At 48.3% G+C, this 19020-nt stretch overlaps 1 protein-coding gene across 5 annotated transcripts in view; it reads left to right on the forward strand.

Moving 5' to 3' along the window:
* Positions 1-19020, forward strand: part of GRAMD1B (GRAM domain containing 1B) — a 330589-nt gene that overhangs the window by 222297 nt on the left and 89272 nt on the right. For 2 of the 5 annotated variants that reach the window (XM_075916428.2, XM_075916429.2), the window contains exon 1: positions 292-7240. The exons of 2 other annotated variants lie outside the window; for them this stretch is intronic. In XM_075916428.2, coding sequence (XP_075772543.2) covers positions 6783-7240 — 458 coding nt within the window. In that variant the 5' untranslated portion in view covers positions 292-6782. Of the gene's footprint in view, positions 1-289; positions 7241-19020 lie in introns of those variants that run through there. One more of the 5 variants, XM_075916426.2, reaches the window with a different exon arrangement.

Below are 19020 nucleotides of genomic sequence, written 5' to 3' on the forward strand. Positions count from 1 at the left end.
AGTGCAATCCAGGATCTACCTCAAACCCAAATGCTTTTGCCCCACCTCCTTTTCCAAAGCCCCTCCCCCATTCTTTCTCCCTTTCATCAGGCAGGGGCAAAGGGTTGGGGTGCAGTCTCTGGTCTTGGGCTAAGGGATATGGAGTGTGAGAAGGGCTCTGAGCTGAGCCTGGGGCAGAACTTGGGCTGTAGGAGTGGGGTCAGGGTAAGGCTCTGTAAGGGAGTTTGGGTCTAGGAGCACTCAGGGCTAGGGCAGGGGCTTGGGATGCAAGAGGGGGGCCAGGTGTTCAGGATGCAGGCTCCAGCTGGACATGCTTACCACAGGTGGCTCTTGTGTGGCGGTGCAGTGGGGTTAAGCTGCCCCGCACCACTCTCAAAAGCAGCCAGCAAACATCCCACACCCTGTTGTGCCCCTCACCCCTGTTCTGTGGAGACAGAATACAGGGTGGGAGAGGGGAACAGCTCCAAGGCAAAGCGCAGGAGTTGCACAGCAGTGGGGGCGGGGGAAGGCAGCTGAAGTGCCGGCACTTGATAGCCTCTTGGCCAAACCCGTCAAGATCGCCTGTCAGAGGCTTCAAGATCTATCAGTAGATCCCGATCGACTGGTTGGTGACCACTGGCTTAATGGATGAGGCTTACCAGTTCTGGTTAACCAGTAGGGGCTGGATTAGCTCCCCGCCTGCTAAGGGCAGGAGGCTGCGTCAGCCCCGCAGGACCCTGGCTGGAACAGCCCGTCTGTGATGGACCAGGCCTTGGCGAAATGTCCACGCCCCATTTAATCAGTTAAATGGTTAACCAATGGGATTTTCCATCCCTAGATCAAACATGCACAGTTTTTTGAACCTTTCCTCATAGGTCAGGTTTTCTAAACCTTCTGTCATTTTTGTTTCTCTCTTCTACCCTCCCTCCAGTTTATCCACATCTTTCCTAAATGGTGGTGACAGTTACACCCCTTGTCTTGCAGATGGCGCTTCTGCTAATAAACCCAGAATTATATTAGCTTTTTTTGTTGCAAATGCATCATGTTATTGACTCATATTCAATTTGTGATTCACTGTAACCCCCAAATGCTTTTCAGTAGTATTACCACCTAACCAATTATTCCCCAATTTGTAGTTGTGCATTTGATTTTTCCTTCTTAAGTTAAGGACTTTGCAATTCCCCTAATTGAATTTCATCTTGCTGATTTCATACCATTTCTCCAGTTTGTCAAGGTCATTTTGAATTCTAATCTTGTCTTCCAAATGCTTGAAACTCCTCTCCCCAGCTTGTTGTCATGTGCTGATTTTGTAAGTGTATTCTCCATTTCTTTATCCAAGCCATTAAGGAACATATTGAACAGCTCCTGGCCCAGGGTTGAGGTTCTGACTGCACTTTTCCCCCCACTTTTTAATTTACGCACATCTCATCCATGGCCCCACAAAGTCGCGGGACCTTCTGGTCAACCTCCTCCTGGCTATGGCCAAATTGGCAATCTATAAAACCAGGGAGAAGAGGTTGGGTGGGGGAGGGGCCTATTTCCGTTGCTGTATCCGCTCACGTATCCGGGCAGAGGTCCAATGGGCAGCGTCCGTTGGCTCTCTTAAGACCTTTGGGGAGCAGAGGCACTTTCCAGGGTTCTCTGCTCGGTATCCCCGTCCGGTTCCCTCGTTTTAGCCCTTTGACCCTCACACCCGTCCCTATTTTCTCATTATTTGTCCCCAGTAATTAGTTGGTTCTTCTGGGTTCTGTGGACCCTCCCCGCAGGCTGGGAGGAGGTCCTTTAGATGTGGGCGGGCGTTAGCCCATCTCCCAGACACCAAATAGTCCTGGCCAGGGACTGACTACTATGGAACCCCACTAGATATGTCCTCCAGGTTTGACAGTGAACCACTGATAGCTACATTTTTAGTAAAGTATTTTATTCAGCTGCACACTTACAATAAATTCATCTCGATTCTAGACCACATTTCCCTCGTTTATGAGAATGGCATATGTCAAAAGCCTTGCTAAAATCAAAGTATATCATGTCTACTACTTCTCCCATATCTGCTTAGGCCAGTAACACTATCAAAGGAGAATAGCATTTTGTTTCAGTACAGAGAATTTTGTCATGTTATAAATGGCAGCCCTTCTTAATCTGTCCCTGCTTTTGAATGAGAGGAAAGGGGGGGGGGGTGATAGTTCACCTAGCAAAGAGAGCAAAGAAAACCAGCCCCACTGTGCGGTAAGGATGCACAGCCAGGACACAGTGGGTGGAGATGGAATCAAATCCCAGGTAAAAGAGTCCACTGATAATGGAGAACCCAATGCCCTCTGACATTGCAGAGTTTTTATTCTCTGTACTGCAAGTATACAGTGGGAATATCCTGGAAGAAGCCGGGGAGGAGGAGTTAAACACCTGATACACTCATCCCATCTGGCAGGAGATGTGTTTTCCTCTGTTATGCACTGTAATTAGAATGATGAATGATGCCAGAAAAGATGCCCATTTACTGTATCTCAGTGCGTTGGATTAGAGATTGTTTATTTCCTTTCCTTTTATTAGCCGGCAGCTGCTCAAACTGGGATTGCAGGGGAGTGACTAATACAGTGTGTGTCAGGGATTCGAACTGAACCTAAACTTTGAATTGAAGCAAAGAGTGAAAAAAATGCAGTTCAAGTATATTTGATAAAAATCTATTATTTTTATCGAAGCAGATCCAGCTATAACTTTGAAAAGCTATTTTCAAAGCTTTTTATTTCCACGGTGACTCCTGCAATGATGACTTCCATCCAGGATTGGAAGGTTAAGTGCTGTGAGGCTGCAAGGAGAGGTTTGTGTCTTGAAACCTAACCAGAAATGCAATATGGAAGAGGTGATGGTCCGATTCCATCTTTGCTTCTCAGTTTTTACAGATATTTTACACCTGTAGCAAAGTGAGTGTAAATCACTACCCAATCTGAACTCTTAGCACCAGGTACAGGGCAGGAATGAGTTAGCTTCTCTTTACTTGCAAGCACTCCAGCCTAGTTTTGCAGGCTGAAGAGGATTTGATAGTTTATAGGTGAGGTTCAGGAAGAATCCAGACTCCGTTGAGTGGCTTGTACCAGCCAGAACTTCCAAGCTTTTCTTAAATAATGGAAAAGTAATGGAAAAGGTTTTTCTTTTGTTGTTTTTTAATTGTTTTGTGTGTGGCTTCAGTTCCTGATTCTGGCTGGAAGAAAAAGCACCAAAATTCCACAAAAGAGATTGCCTTCATGAGATTTCCTTTGGACCACAAGCTCTCATTAACAAATGTATCCCCACAGCACCCAGGCTATGTCTAGCTCTTGCAGGCTTCTTTCAGAAGTGAAGTTTTTTAGGAAAAACAGCTGTTTTTCTGAAAAAACTCTACAGTGTAGACATACCCCCAGTGAGGCAGGGGAAGTATTGATCTCTGTATTGCAGATGGGGTACTGAGGTATATAGAGATTAAGTGATTTGCCCAGTGTTACACAGGAAGTCTGTGGCAGAGCCAGGAACTGAATTGGGAAGTCTTGGGCTCCAATGCTACATCTCAATCACAAAACTATCCTACATTCCCGTTTAATGGAGTAGATGTTCAAGGAACAGTAGGTGGATAATCTCATTTGACTCCACCTTTTTGAAATAGGCCAGTAGACACTAACCCTTGGGTTCAGCTCCGCGGAGGCAATTCCAGTTGTTGTGCTTTATCCATCCTCCCTTGCTTTTATGTTGCCCAGCTTAATATTGAATATGACTTCCTTTCTTTGGGGTGTGCCTGGGCACAGGGGGAGCAGAGAGAAGAGGACTCACCCTTGCAGCATTAGCTGACATAGAGGGAGAAGGCACTGGGAGTGCAGACCTGAGAGTAACAATTCAGAGTTGTTGACTCGAGTCCGACTTAAGTCACAAGGCAACTCAACTTGAGACTCAACTCGGGTTCATTGTTTGTGACTTGAGACTTGCTAATTTTGTTAAATCAACTTGGTGAAACAATTGTCCAAAAATGCCGCTATTGACAGCTTGTACAAAAGTGACTTGACATTTTTTAAATTAAGACTTGAGATGCGACTTGGGACTTGACTCGAAAGTGACTTTAGGGACTCGAGACTCGACTTGAGACTTGAACGGTAGTGACTTGAGATTCAACTTGGACTGGACAATGACGACTTGAAGACAACACTGTAACAATGACAGTGGGGATAACCTGATTGGCTAGCTGCAGCCTCTCAGTCAAAACACCCTTCAGGGATGCCAGAATGCAAATGCCAGCCAAATTCTCCCCGAAAGAGCAGTCAGTTCTGCCAGAGTTTGCAGCTTCTATTCCCCCCTCCCCTCAGCCTTTCCCGCTCCTGATCATTTCCTGACCTTAAAGTGTTCTTATAAAACAGCACGTGGCTTCCTGCTCAGCTTCCCACCCCCCCGCCTGAGCTCTCATTTCCAAAGGTGTGACTCTGCAGCAGCGCTCTGTCCTAGATTCACCAGATTTGGAAATCTCCTGACCCATTTTACAGCACTGCAGTTTGCCTGGCTCCAAAACTGCTTGCAGGCCACAGACTCAAAGCATTCCAGGGAGAGGAAAGCCATTCAGAAACTAAGATGGGCTCAAGCTGTGGATCTCGTTAGCCGGGGAAGGGAGGTTGCTGGATTGGAAGTTGTGTAGGGTGGGAATGATGATTTCCTCACTCTTTGCAGTTTTGCAGTGGCATGAGGAAGTGTATTTTGTGAAACTGAAGTACTCAGGGAATCTGTTTGCTAACTATGGGATTCAGTTCAGAACCAAATTCCTTCAACGTTTGGGAATACTTGGATTAAAGTGTGCAGTCCAACTCCAATCCTGCTCCAATGTCCCCCGATTTTTTCTATCCAAGTGTGGGATAAATTTTGTTATGTGCACTGAGGCATGAATAGATGTGCACCACCAGTAGAAACACATGCTGCCGGCTATGGACGCTCTGCTTATCAGTGGGGCAGCCACTGCTGTGTGACCGCTCCAGTGCTCAATTTACAAGGAATACTGCCCTGCTCAGTATTGAATCTGACCCTATGGGCACTGTGTCCCCATAGCTCCTACTAAAGCCACTGGGAACTTAGGCTGCTTAGCACTGTACAGTGTCAGGCTCTGTATTAGTTGCTTTAATCCAAAGTAGGTACCAAAAAGTTATGGTGTTGGCTGATGTAACAGAGGATTCAGAATGCATCTTCCGTCACAGATACCAGCACTCAGCTGAGCTCTCCCCTCTGTCTCCAACAGCCTTATCTTGTGGTTTGAAATTCTTTCCTGGCAATCATGATTAATTTCCACTTATCTTTGGTTTCTGGGTGGGCACAAGAGAGGCTCTCTCAGCCTGACTTGAAATGGGGAACTTTTTCTCATTTTGTTAGACCCGGAAGGATACTTGAGGAAAAGTTTGGGTCAGTTGCCCAATTTCTTTGTGCTCATCTGAGCAGATATGGAACCCTGAGGTTTAGTCTTGCCTTAATTTAAAAGAGATTGAGGCTTCCCGTACTAACCACTTCCCCAGATTGGATATCAAATTAGCTCAATCATTCTTTTGCAGTAACATCTCACTAATAAGCGCCAATGTAGGTAGGGAGACTTTGTGTTTTACACAAGTTAGGACTTTTCAGAGTGCGTGGCTTCCTCCTTAGACAGGAGTTGCAGCTGCCAATCATACTCACAAATACATGGGCTACCATAGCGAGACTAGTGTCTCAATGGATAAGCATATGATTCAGGCAGAGTCCTAGGGCTGGAAGAGACCTCAGGAGGTCATTGAGTCCAACCCCCTAATAAAAGCAAAACCAACCCCAACTAAATCATCCCAGCCAGGGCTTTGTCAAACCGGGACTTAAAAATCTCTAGGGATGGAGATTTCACCCTCCCCCGAGGGAACCCATCCCAGTGCTTCCCCACCCTCCTACGGAAACAGGAGAAAGTCTCCCCGGGGGATGGACAGTCTTGCGGTGGTAGATTTGGATGAAATGATTTCACCTCTCTGAAAGGTGGCAACAAGTTGCCTGCCCCTACCTGGGTTGTGTGGGGATGTGAAAAATGTCACACCCTGTGCCATGTAGCTAGGTCAACCTAACACACACTGTACATGTCGCTTGGCCCATAGAAGAATTCGAACTGTTGTGTGTAGAGCTGGCTTCAAGATATTGCAGGAACTGCTGCTGGTGATTCAGTAGTTGGGATTCTTGCCTTTGCGTCCACACTCAGCCCAGCAGCAAGCAGGGTGGTAGGAAGTGCTGACCTGGCGGTGGGAGGTAAGGCCCAGTGGAATGGAAGGGGAGAGAGCACCCCCTGCACTGGTTTCCTCGCTGCTAAAATCCCTTGCGCCTTTCATCACATGCGGGTACTACAGTTGTGACTTCCTGGAAACCCCCCTTCAGTTTCAGTGAGGCTCAGGCTTTCCGTTGTGGGGCTGCTGCTTCTGTGTTTTAAAACAGGGGCCAGGTCTCCCGCCCCCGGGCTGCTCCTCTGCAGTGCCAGGCCGTAGACTCCGGCGTGGAGCGCTGGGCCTGCGCTGCGCAATGTGGAGATGGCGTTGAACCAAACTGCCAGGTCGGAGCGCTCCGGGGGGCGTGGGACCCCGAATCTCCCCGGCTGCCCCGCCTCACGGGCTAACCCAAAACCCTGGATCCGAACCTCCTTGAACTCTTGCAGCGAGGCGCTCGGGGGTGTTGGCGGCTCCCTCTCCAGCGCTAGGGGCGCATAAAGAGAACGGGGCCGAGGCTGCCCTCGTGGCTTTCTCCTCCCGCGGCGGGGCTCCGGGCTGTGCGCAGCAGCTGGAACCGGAGCGCCCGGGCGGCCCATGCTCAGCTGGGCGCTGCCGCCCTCCCCCGCCGCTCCGGGGGCTGTCGGGGGCGGCACTGCTCGGGCCGGCTGCTGCGCGCCCGAGGGGAGCGGACGGGGCCGGCTTCCGCCCCACTGCGCTCCGGGGACCGCCGAGCGGGCGGCCGTGCCAGGGCATGTTTTCCAGCCCGCTGCCCTGCAGCCGGCGCCGCACATGCTCAGCAGAGATCAGCGGCAGCCGGCGCCGGGGGCCCGTGTTAGCCGGGCGCGCAGCCGGGGTCCCGCCGGGCAGGGCAGGACGCGGCTGCCTCCCTGCCGCAAGGGCGCCGCGCATGGGACACTGCGCTGGCCGGGGGGCCGCCTCTTGCCCCGGCTGCTCCAGTATGTCCTGGGACCTCTGGCGCCGGCCGCGGGCGGACCAGGAGCCGGGCACCGGGTTTTCGTGACTGTCCTAATGAAAGGGTTCAAGCTCGCCTGGTAAGCCGCGGGGCAGGGTGGGGGCGAGCGACCCTCCGCCGGGCCAGAGGAGGCACTACCCTGCCCGCGGGGCGACGCTTGTCTGCTCGGGGAAAGGCGCTGCAGGGTGCCGAGTGCTCATGGAGCCTCCAGGGGCGGGGGAGGGATCCTGTCGGTTTCCATTCCCAGCCCGGGCATCTGCGCACCGGGACTGCGACGCAGCGGTCCTTCCTCCTGGCTGGAGGGGTGAGCGCTGAATCCTGGCCCCGCTGAACTTGTGCTTTAAAGAGCCGCTCTCCGGGATGTTGCGTTTGGGAGCTGGGGCCCCCGGGGGACGTGCAGCTCCATGGCAGGCACAGAGACTCTTGCTGTAGCTGCTGGTTTTGGGAACAGCATTCCCCCCCCCCCCAGCATTCTTAGAGGAAAGTCTTCTTCAGGGATCCATAGCACTGCTGAATAGCGATAGAAATGGAGCCGTGTTAGTCTGGGGGAGCTGAAGCAAAATGCAGGACAATGTAGCACTTTAAAGACTAACAAGATGGTTTATTAGATGATGTACTGCTGTAAGAGACAGTGCCCTGGGGGAGGAAATTTGGTCTGCAAAGGGGGGGGGTGTGTGGCTCTGTTCAAGTTGAATCCATCTATCTATAATTAAAATCAAATCCTGCTGCAAAATATACGTTAGATGGTAAATGCCTGCGATTCAAAACCAAAACACAAGGTAATCAGAACTTTATCCAATGGGGGAGGTTCCACTCTTTTCAGTGCAACATGACTTTGTAATTTAAAATGAATTTGTACATGATGTAAGTTCCCAACATGCTGGACTAACTTCTGTTTTTCCCCATGTGTAAAGCAGGAATTGGAAGAATAAAATTAGCCCCTTACTTTATGGCTTGCTGTATTAGTGTGTGGGAAAGCGTTTTAAGATTCTTACATGGAAGGTGCATGAGAAGTGATTTTTTATTGGTTTGGGTTGTTGATGATCATTTGTTATATGGAAAAGCACTGGAACATGCAGCATCAGGAAAACATCTTGCTATGGGACCCAGGGATGGACGAGTGCCATCTTTCCCATCTCTAATTTCTGTAATTCTGTGTTTATGTGCAAATACAGACATAGCTTGTGTTTATACGTGTGTACATATGACATAAAATGGCAATTTGTTAATATATGAAAATTCTACATCATTTGCCTTGCTTTTTAGGGGAAAAAACAACCTTTTATAGATGCACTGCCATATATGTCATTGGGCAGGGCTGGTGAGTTGCATAATGGTTTAGCAGTTCCACAAAGCAAGCAAGACGTGTTATAAATTCTGTAAGCGTGTGTATCTAGTGTACAAAACTCTCTCCTGTTAGCCTTTGCACTGCCCTATGAACACTATTGTGCATTATTTTGTCTATTAATAGTGTAACTATACTTGACACACCCTCAATATATCAGAGTATCCGTAAAGACTGAAACGTCGGCCAGTGCACTGGGCTGCAGTCTTGTCAGATTTCGAAAGCTCAGTAGGATGTGATGTGAGACTTCAAGAGATTTTATAGAGTTGGAGATCTTGAAAGATGTGATCCTTGTGTTTCAATAGGTGTCACTCTTCCCTCTGAGTTAGCAGTGAGTCAGGGTCCCAATATGAGGGGGCACCGTATTCTTGTAGGTGATGGCTTTCTTGTGAGAAGCAGGGATGTTAAAAAGCGGTTAATCAGGGAACCATGTAACCGTTAAAAATCTTAGTGACTACATGGTTACACACTGTGGGCTCTGCAGTATTAAGCTTATACAGGTTGGCCCTCCCTGGTCTGGCACCTTCAGGGCCTGAATGGTCCCGAACCACCGAGTTTGCCAGACTGGCGTAGGTCAAGGCTCCTCTCTAGGCTTTGGGCATCCCTGGAGACTGGGCTTCCCTCCCTGCTGCTGGTCCCCGTGCCGGGACTCACATGGTCAGTCTACTTGGGCTGGTATTCTCTGCCAGCGTTCCCGCCTAGGCCAGGCCTTCCTGCTGGCCCTGCTGCCACTGGGGTTCCAGGCTGGGGCCAGGAGTTCCCTCTGGCCTCCACTGCCCACTCCCACCTGCTGGGGATTCCTCTCAGCTGCTGCAGGGGCTCCCCAGTCTGGACTCCCCACCCACTGCAGGACCAGTCCCTGCCAGCCCAGCTGGGGCTCCCAGCGCCTGGGGGACTCCCAATTGACTTGTGTTCCTTGTCTCCAAGGCTCTCTTATCCAGCAACATCCATGGTCCCTCCTTCCGGACCACGGATGTTGCCAGACCAGAGAGTCCCGGATTTGGGAGGTTCAAACTGTACTGAGGGCTAAAGAGGAGCTGACCGTGCTGTGATCTCTGCAATATAAGTTTTATACTGCAGAGCCTGCAGCATGGGGTGGAAGCCGGCTCCCTGGCTTTTAAACCAGCTCCAGTTTGCTGACCCTATTCCCGGGAGCTGGCTGCCTCCCAGCTTTGTTGCCTGTGACACTGAGGCAGCAGTACAGGGCAGCAGCCAGCTCCTTGGGAACCAGTGCACGCTGAAAGCCGGCTTCTATGCTGACTCCTGACTCTGCTCCCAAGGAGCTGGCTGCTGCCCTGTGCTGTGGGTTCTGATACAGAGCCAGCAGTACAGGGTGGCAGCTGGCTCCCCAGGAGCAGGGCTGGGAACCAGTGTGTAACCTTTATGGTAACTGATAAGCTCATGCTTATCAGTTAACCAGTTACATTATTACATCCCTAGCGAGAAGCCTAAATCAGGACCTGAGCACTCGTGTTGTTGAAAGATTTTCTGGCAGGCACTTTCAGAGGAGTAGTGCGTTAGACCAAAGTATGCCGGCCAAATTCCAGTTTGCTCTGTATTTCCGCATTTCCCCCTTCATAGTTCCAATAGGAGAAGTTGTTCTGCACTTCTCCCTATTAAATATGTATAAAATACCACTTTCTTTCTCAGAGTTGACTGCATTTTAGTGGTGGGCAAAAAGATCCCATATCGTGTACAGTTTTGTAAAACTGTTTTGGTTTTCTAGGCTATTGCGCTGTTCCCTTTTATCCAACTGTAAACACGGTGATTGTGTCTTGGAAATGTGAACAGTCACTTTTAATTGCTGGGTGTGCTGAAATTCCTAGGCCCAGAGGGATATATTAAGAGTGATGTTTCAGGGCCTGTTTTCTCCTAGCCACATTTAGTGGTAGTTAATGGAATTATGTGCATGATCCAAGACTGAAACACAGGTTTCCTTGTCCTTGGGTGTTTGTCAGACTCGTGTAAGAATTATTAATGTGTAGGTTTGCGTACAACTTGCATAACAAAAAGCCATTATAGGAATAGTTTTATCACTTGTTTAAGGAAGAACTGCAGCTTTGGACTGGCAGTGTTTGAAGCTATATCGTCAAGCAAGTGGCAGGCCAATATAACTTTCAGTCCTACATGGCTAAAAGTCACCGTTTCCAGTTACAAATGAGATTATCAAGGTCACTGCAGATTTTCTCATGGAGCAATTTTATGAAAGATTCTCGATTTCTTCCTGCAGTAGAGTTATAGCACAGAGCGACAGACTTTTGTCAGCCTCCTTTCTGACTAGTAGGCAGGGAATTCATTGTTACCCACTTGTAGGACAAATCTGTTGCATCACATAATTATGCTTCTTTACAGTAATATCACATTCTGAGGTCATATTATGATGTCACTAGCTGTGGGTGCTCTGCTAATCAGCTGGGTGGCATTTGAATCTCTTCTGAGCCGCTGTACATGTGCCCAGTGTATAGGGAACACTGGTGATGGATTTGGTTTCCTTCTTTCTCTGCTCCCTGGGATCCCCTGGGATTAGACTATTGATTGGAATATTTCCAGAACCGATTGTGAAAATGAGGGCTAAAGAGCTGGCCTAAAAATATAAATCTGTAATATAAACCCTCTTTCCCTCATCCCGTCCTCTGTGTGTTAGAGCAAGAAACAATGTTCCAACCTCCTACCAGTCTGCAGGAAAAAGGTTTATTTTACAGTTGTTGGGGAGGGGAAGAGCTAGAGAGCTAGGGAGGATTTAGAATATCAAAACTAAAATTAGCTGTAGCTCTTGAATCTCACAGAGCAGTGGGATTAACTTCAGGCAGTTTCAGTTATGTTCACTGTATATATTCACTTCAGAACCTCTTTGTATTTGAGCCATGCTTCTGACAGCAGCCTTGTCCCTTGATTTTTGTTGTGTTTTGCTTGCAGCCACCATTGTGTAAGATAGGGAGTGGTACTTAAGCAGCCTGTCAACCGTATGTGACTGAAAGAGCTATCCATACAACTGCTTTGAAGTTTAATATAATTGAGCAGCAAGAGAGAGTTGGGGAGACTCGTTCTGCAAATCTGAATTTAACCTGCTATTGCTGAGAGTTTAATTTACCTGTGTGTGTATCTGGAAATTCTCATTTATTCTTCTGTTACGTAGGGTGATGATGCCATGCATAATCTTTCCAGTTCCATATAGATACTATAAAGATATAAGAGCTATGTTATGTGGTGGAAATATTAATGAATCCCCCCTCCCCCATATTTGATGAAAAAGCAGCCTACTTAAATAGTTCAAGGGGAGTTACATAATGTACTGTAGTGTTTGACTTTTATATTAAAAGTTAACGTGTTACACTTTGTGTTCTTTTCTGCATATTCAGTATCTCCTCTTTGTCTGCATCATCCCCTTTTCTATGTTTTATTTGAAAGAAAAAATATTGTACTAACTCTCCCTTGAAGACTGATCAAATAAGACCTGTATATTTATGTGCATGTTACAGATAGGGATGTTAGCGTGTAATTGTTAGCGATTAACTGAAAAGCCTGAGCTTATAGGTTAATTCTAATGATTACACAAATGCCCCCTCCCCTGCTGCCTCTTTATCAGAAGCAGCGAGGGGAGGCAGGAGCTGGTGCCCATGGAGAGCCAGCTTTTATCTGGCTCCCTGCATGTGCTGGCTCCCGTGGAGCCACCTCCCTGCTCCTCGCTGCCTCCCTGATAGAGAGGCAGCATTGCGGGGGGTCAGAGGGGCAGGAAGGAACCGGTACACGAGAAGCCAGCTTTCAAGCTAGTTCCCTGTGTGTACTGGCTCTGCTTGCATGGATCCACCTCCTTCCCCCCCCCCACCTCCCACAGAGGTAACAGCATGGGCGGGGGCAGGAAGGATCCTGTGTTCAGGAAGCAGCTCCCCATGAGCACTAGCTCCTGCAGAGCCAGCTGGCCTGCCCCCCTTCTGCTGCCTCTGATAGACAGGCAGGAGGGGAGGGGAGGAGGTATTTGTGAGGCAGGAGCCAGTATACGCAGGAAGTGGCTTTCAAGTTGGCTCCCCCCATGTGTATTGGTTCCTCTGGGACCACCAGCCTTCTATACTGTTGTCTCTTTATCAGAGACATGGGGGGGAGGGGGGAAGGGAAGCGGCAGGAGCCATGGCTCCTGGGGAGCTGGTTTAAAAGCTGGATCCCTGCGAAGACCAGCTCCCGCCTGCCCCCCACATGTAAAGATGTAACCGCTAAAAAAAACCAAATCCAGCAGTTACCTGTTTACAGAAAAACACGTTAATTAACATCCCTACTTACAAACATGACTCTTACGTTTTGGGAACGTGGGCTTTTAAATGCAGGACTTTTAAATTCTGTGATTTAACCTTGGGAATCAACACTTTTGAAACTTGCCCTTGATGAGGATGTAGGAAGAGAAGGTGTAGCGTATCTTGCGGCACGTCACACATCTCTCCTTGTGAACAGAACGTGCACGAAATGCTTTTGACTTCAGTTGATTGAACCTGTGTCTTTAAAGGGCTGTGCTGCCCATTTCCTTTCATTAGGAACATACTTGATAAAATTCTTCTCAAAATCTTCTGATGCATTTCTGACCTGTTTCTTGTGCAGGTAGAATGACATGACAGGAAGGTCAGATGAACAGCAAGGTATGTGCTAGTTTCTCGGTAGTAGCTGTGGGAAATACTATTGATGATACTTAGCACTTGTCTAGTCCATTTTCATCTCTTTACTTCAGAACCCTTGGTGATGGTAGGTAAACATCATTACTGAAGGGAAACTGATGTTTAGAGGGGCTGAGGGCCAGGTCAAATAGACTTACATTGGAGCGGGGCTGGGCATTGTATCAGACCTTGAAGGGTAAGTCTCCAGGTCTATGGGACCTGGGCTTGTGGTCTTGATATTTCTTAGTCTGTGGTTGAATGTGGACCCTGTATTGTGAACCTGGGTCTCACTAGCCACGCTAATGCATCCATACTGGTCTATGTACTTCTGACTTGGGTGTGTGGCTTAAGCTGTGTCTACATTGCAAAATGGTAGGGCATGGACTAAGGATGTTAAAATGCGGTTAATTGACTAGTTGACAGGCCCTTCCGCATTCCTCCTTTGAAATTCCCAGCAGGGGCTCTTGTACATTTCAAAGGAGGAGTGGGGAACTCCCTGTACAGCTAGGGCCAATGGGAAGGTGCCTGCTTTGAAATGCACAAGAGTCCCCAGCGGGGGAGGCTGGGGTTAGCGGGGGACTCAGCTATGAGCTCCCCTGCCCCTTTGAATCCCGTGGAGGCAGCAGCTTCAAAGGGGGCAGCGGCCGCACAGCTGATCTGACTCTCTCATTCCCCAGCTGATCCCAGGTCCTGGGGAAATGCTGTGGGGAGCCCGGGGTCAGCCAGGGCTGCCCCTTTGAATCACGCGGATGTGGCGTTTTAAAGGGGCAGCCCGCCACACAGCTGATCCCAGGCTCAGCTGTGCAGCTGCCGTCTTGGGGTTTCAAAGCGGCAGTGCTGCTGTGTGGCGCTACCACTTTGAAGACCCCCCCCCCCCTTTTGCTGCCTCTGTTTCATAGAGGCAACAAGGCGCGGGGGGAGATTGACTAGTCTACTAGGTGACATTAATATCCAATAAGCAAATGCTGATTGGATAGTTGACTAGTCTTTAACATTCTTAGCATGGACCTGAGTCACGGTGGGACTCAGGCTCTGACCCTCCCCACTCACAGGGTTGCAGGGCCTGGGTTCCAGTTCCTTGCTGACCCAAGTCAGACTGATGTGTGTGTGGTCAGAGCAGAGTGTGAGCTCAAACCTTTGTTTGCAGTGTAGACATACCCAGAGTGATTTGCCCAAGGTCACACAGCGAGTCAGTGGTTGAGCTAAGACTAGAATTCAGACCTAGGAATAGAACCTATGCATTGGACCACACAACCGCATTCTGAGTTGAAATGATTGGTGGTGTCCCCCTGTCAAATGACTGTAATAAGAATATTATTTGTAGTGGATGTGGACTGTTTGGTGATGACCTGACTGGATTGTGGTGCAGGTCTGGGGCTGAAGTTTCGGTTGCTCAGGGCTGAAACTCTTGGTGAAAACTCTGCAAAAACAGTGAGGCGTTTCTTTTTGTTTGGCTCGATTTTCACCTGCAAACGGTTGAAAATTTGTATTTTTCTTCTTCATTTCAAGCTAACATGCACAGGGAATGTGGCTACAGCTGGGGTGACATTTTTTGCCTGAAATATGTGGTGATGGGGGAGGGGGAACAAAAAAGGCAAGTAAGGTGACACCAAAATGCTTTGTGAATTCATGTCAGTTTCCTCTGGGCTTTAAGTAAAGATAAATTTGGACTGTTGGAGAGATCTTGCTCGACGTCAATAAGGTGAGGCTACAGGTCACATTCAGTAGGTAGCAGGTTTCCCTGTTGGGGTTGAACTGATGCTTGGGTGCTGTGCTAGTGCTAGCATCTTTCAGATGCATCATAGCCCAGAACCCTGCTTCCACTTGTGGAGGTGTGGTCCAACAGAATTGGATACAGGGCAGAAAGTCAGGAAGCATGGATTTTATGCCTGGCTATGTCAGTGACTTTCGATGTGATCAATTTGACCCTGTCTCAGTTTCTCCAGCTATAAAATTAGGTTTATCATATTTATTTCTCCTCGAAAAAACACTGTGAGATGAAATGTGCCGCAGGGCTTGGTTCTGCAGGGCACTGAGGAGTTTTGTCTCCAATCCAGAAAACTCTTAAGAAAGTGATACGATCTAAGCACACACACAGTGCCATTGAAGTCAGTAGAACTGCTCGGGCGTTTCACATTCCAGGGTGCAATCCAGACCATTGAGAGACTATGTCACCTCCTGCCCTGCAACCTGGGGTGCGCCACAATGCTTTGCTGCTGAAACTGCCAGCCTGAGCCTCACAAACAGCATGCAGGTCACACTCTGAGTGTCTGTGTATATAGCCACAAACCAAGTCTAGCACCTCTGACGCCAGCAGCCTGCCAGCAATGCACCCGTCGCACTCTGGCTTCCTGCAACCTTGGTTGCTACCTGTAGGGTGACCCTAGAACACTCCCTTCCTAGACAGTTCAGATATTTACAGGTTCATTGCCTCTGGAAGTGGTCAATATACAACAGTTTGCTCTTTAACTTACTACCCAAACATTTCAGTTTAAATGCAACACTGGATTAGTTTTGCATAAACAAAAAAGTGTATTTAACTACAAAATAGTTAAATAAAATTTATTTAACTCTAAAAGTGAGTACAAGTGCAAAGTATTAGTCAGAAGAGGTTACTTGAGAAATAAAAATGAAATGCTTCTTAGTAGCTAAGGCGTAACAAACTAGACTTGGTTCAATGTCAGATTCTTACCATATGTTCCCAAGTCAGGCTCTGCCTCCAAAGTCCAGAGGGCAGCTTCCTTTGTCTTTTTAGGTAAAAGAGCTGCTTAAAGAGACAGACACAAAGAGACAGACACTAAGAGACTGCATGGCTTTTGCCCTTCACTTTTTATCCCTAAATGTAATTGTATTCAAGGAGGAGAAAGGTGACATAGAATCTGGAAGTGCCCTTTCTTCTCCCCTGTATATGCTGAAATGCAGATTTGCTTTGTTTCCCTACTGATCAGCATGCCGTTGGTTTTCAGATGGTACCTCACAAGGCTTGTTTTGCACAATTATTACACTAGTGTGTAGCATGTGAATATAGGCCTTCATTGGGTCTCAATAACTAATGTTTTGCTAGATTGGATCCAGAATGTTCAGTCAACAGCAGGATCAAGCCATCGAGGTAATTGAAAAGTCTCCAGGACACTTTCTGTAAGAATCAGTGCGTCCTAGCCAGAATCCAGTGCGGTGAATCACATTCTGCCAATCTAAAATCCCCCTAACATTTTAGCTTTGCGTTTTAAATCCGTGGGAAACCTGCCACGTGTGTGGCCCATCAGGGTTCTGTGTTGGCTCGTGAGGCATTTTGTTTACTGTTGCCCATCCATAGAGTTGCCAGAGTCCGCTGGTGTCCATCTGTGTAGTTTTGTTCCTACTGGCATTACTTAAAGTGACATGCTCGTAAAGCGAGGGCATATGAAGCAAGGTGCATACTGATTGCACACGGCATTGATTGAGAGCCAGAAGCTCCCCCTGCATCCAGTCAAAGTGCTGCTATGGTTCAGTCTGTACACACCATACATTCTAGGTGCGAAAGTGTAGGTACCAAAGATACCCTAGCCCAGCAGACTGTCTTGGTTATGACAGTCTTGCAGCCCACCGAGATGGAGGGCCATGCATGCGGCCTACTTGCTAGCCTCCATCACCCATTGCTGTTCTAAACTATTGTTTGGTGTAGCTGTGGGCTGTTAAACAGCTACTGTGTTTATGCTGGAGCCTTTCAGAAGGCAAAGGGATCCCGAGAGCATCCTGTGCTTTGCAATCCTCAGGTAAAAAGTGCTGCATAATGGTGAAGAGTAATTTTTACTATAATAGTTACTTATTATATGCACCAGCTTTTAATAATTTTCACTTTTTTTTTTGCAAAAGTCATCAGTTAAATAAGTAAATAATAGTAATAGTAATAATATTATGCAATTAAAAAGCAGCCCTAATCTCAGTAAGATGTGCTTTCAGAGAGAGAGAGGGAGAGAGACTGTGGGTGCACCTAAACTGAGCCCTGCTTTTGGAGGTGTGTGGCGTGCATACCCATTTAGGCTCCCTAGTGCCGGTAGACGATGAGGCACAGCTTATGCAAGTAAAGACATACCTGAGGGGTGTGGACATGTACCTGAGTACACACCCTACATGGTATTCTACTCACTAAGCCAGTGGTTCCCAAACTTTTCGGCATCACGCCCCCTTTTTGATTTTTGAGAAACCCTCACGCCCCCTCCCCCCCCAGCAGCAAAATTTGTTGAGGAAGGGGGGGAAAAAAAGGAACTGACTGGGGCCGAAAAACAAAAATAGCAGCAAAACTTGTGGGTGGGGGGGAAGATTAATGGGGAGGCTGGGTCACCTCACACGCCCCCCCCTCCCGGAATTTCTTCACGCCCCCCAGTTTGGGAACCCATGCACTAAGCCGTGCTTCACTGCTGGAGACCTTCCCCGTTGAAGGGAAGGATTCCAGCAACAGGAAAAGGCTCCTGCAGCATGGACAGTCTTTCCCCTCTGCCAGAGCCTTTCAGTGACATGCTTAGCTATGCGCTGCAGCATGGACGCAATGTGTCTTTCATTACATACCTGCCAGTGGGGGATAGTGTAGATGTCGCCCGGGAGAATGCCGTATGTCAGTGAATAGCTTTTCTTTTGCTTCTGAAACATTCTGCTCCTGTGTTCTAAGGTTCTGTTTTACTAATTGTTTCCTTTTAGACCAGTGATGGGCATCCTGCGGCCATTGGGGTTCTGGGTGTGGCCCACAAGACATTTTGCAACATACAGGGTTGCCAGATTCTGCTGACTTCCAGCTGCATCATTTTTTTCGACTGTTATTACTAAAGTCACACTCATGCAAAGCTGTGGCATCTGAAGTGCATGCAACGCTGACTGTGAGAAGCTGATTGCAGGCAACAGTGGCTGAGAGAGCCTTGCACGCCCTCTGCATCCAGTCAAAGCGCTATTGCGGGACAAGTGCCGCACTCCGCGAATTCAAGGTGTGCAAGTGCAGTTAGGAAACTACCGTATCCTGGGAGATTGCCTTGGTTATGATAGTCTTGTGACCCACACTGCCTTTCAGCGGGTGCTGGGCAATTTCAGATCACTGTCATTCTGATCAGGTGGTAACACACTGATGGCAGCCGCTCTGCCCATGTGTTAAGGAGGCATAGAATGAGGCCTGGTTACCTCATTTCAGTTTGGAAAATGCAGCTCGACCTCTGCTATCTTCTCATTCTGTTGAAGAAAAAGATGGGAATAACAGAAGCAGAGAGAGGGGGAAGTCCTGCTAGAAAAACAGAGGTGAGAACTGGTTGAGTGAAAAACAAATATGGGGGGGAGAGATGGTAGGTCACGTAATTAAACCAGTCCAGCTTTTTGGATGGCTCATCTGTCCCTAATACAGAGCATAGATGTCCCTGTATCTAGATTTGTTCTTTTAATTGAAACCCTTTTGGGGCACAAACAGAGGAACGTGCCTGGGTTTAAATGACAAGATGACGGGATTTGTAAAGCTCAAGAATTCATGGAAAATAGTTCACAAGGTTTCAGCCATCCCTGGTGTAGGTGGTGGTGACACATCAAGTGCTGTGAAGAAAGACGTGTGCTGGAGGCTGAGGCATTGTCAGAAACTTGTAGAGGCCTGGAGCTGCCATGCTGGTGCTATTCAGCCCCTTTAAAATTCAAATCAAGCACAAAGAGGTTTGCAGGAAGTGCCCTCTGCTTGAAACAAGGTCATTGAGGCCGCTCAGTCCATCCAAGCTGTGGCTGTTCTGCTTACGTGTTCTGCTGTCAGCCACGAGGAAATGCGCAGTCACCGAGAGGCCTGTGATCACACATTCATGGCAGGAGTGAAGTTGTGGGAGGCTCGATGTTGCTGAGTTTTGGCTTCTGTCAGCTGAGCAGGGAAACGGC

The sequence above is a fragment of the Pelodiscus sinensis genome, chromosome 25, assembly GCF_052426305.1.
Source record: "Pelodiscus sinensis isolate ZL-2025 chromosome 25, ASM5242630v1, whole genome shotgun sequence".
NCBI lineage: Eukaryota > Metazoa > Chordata > Testudines > Trionychidae > Pelodiscus > Pelodiscus sinensis.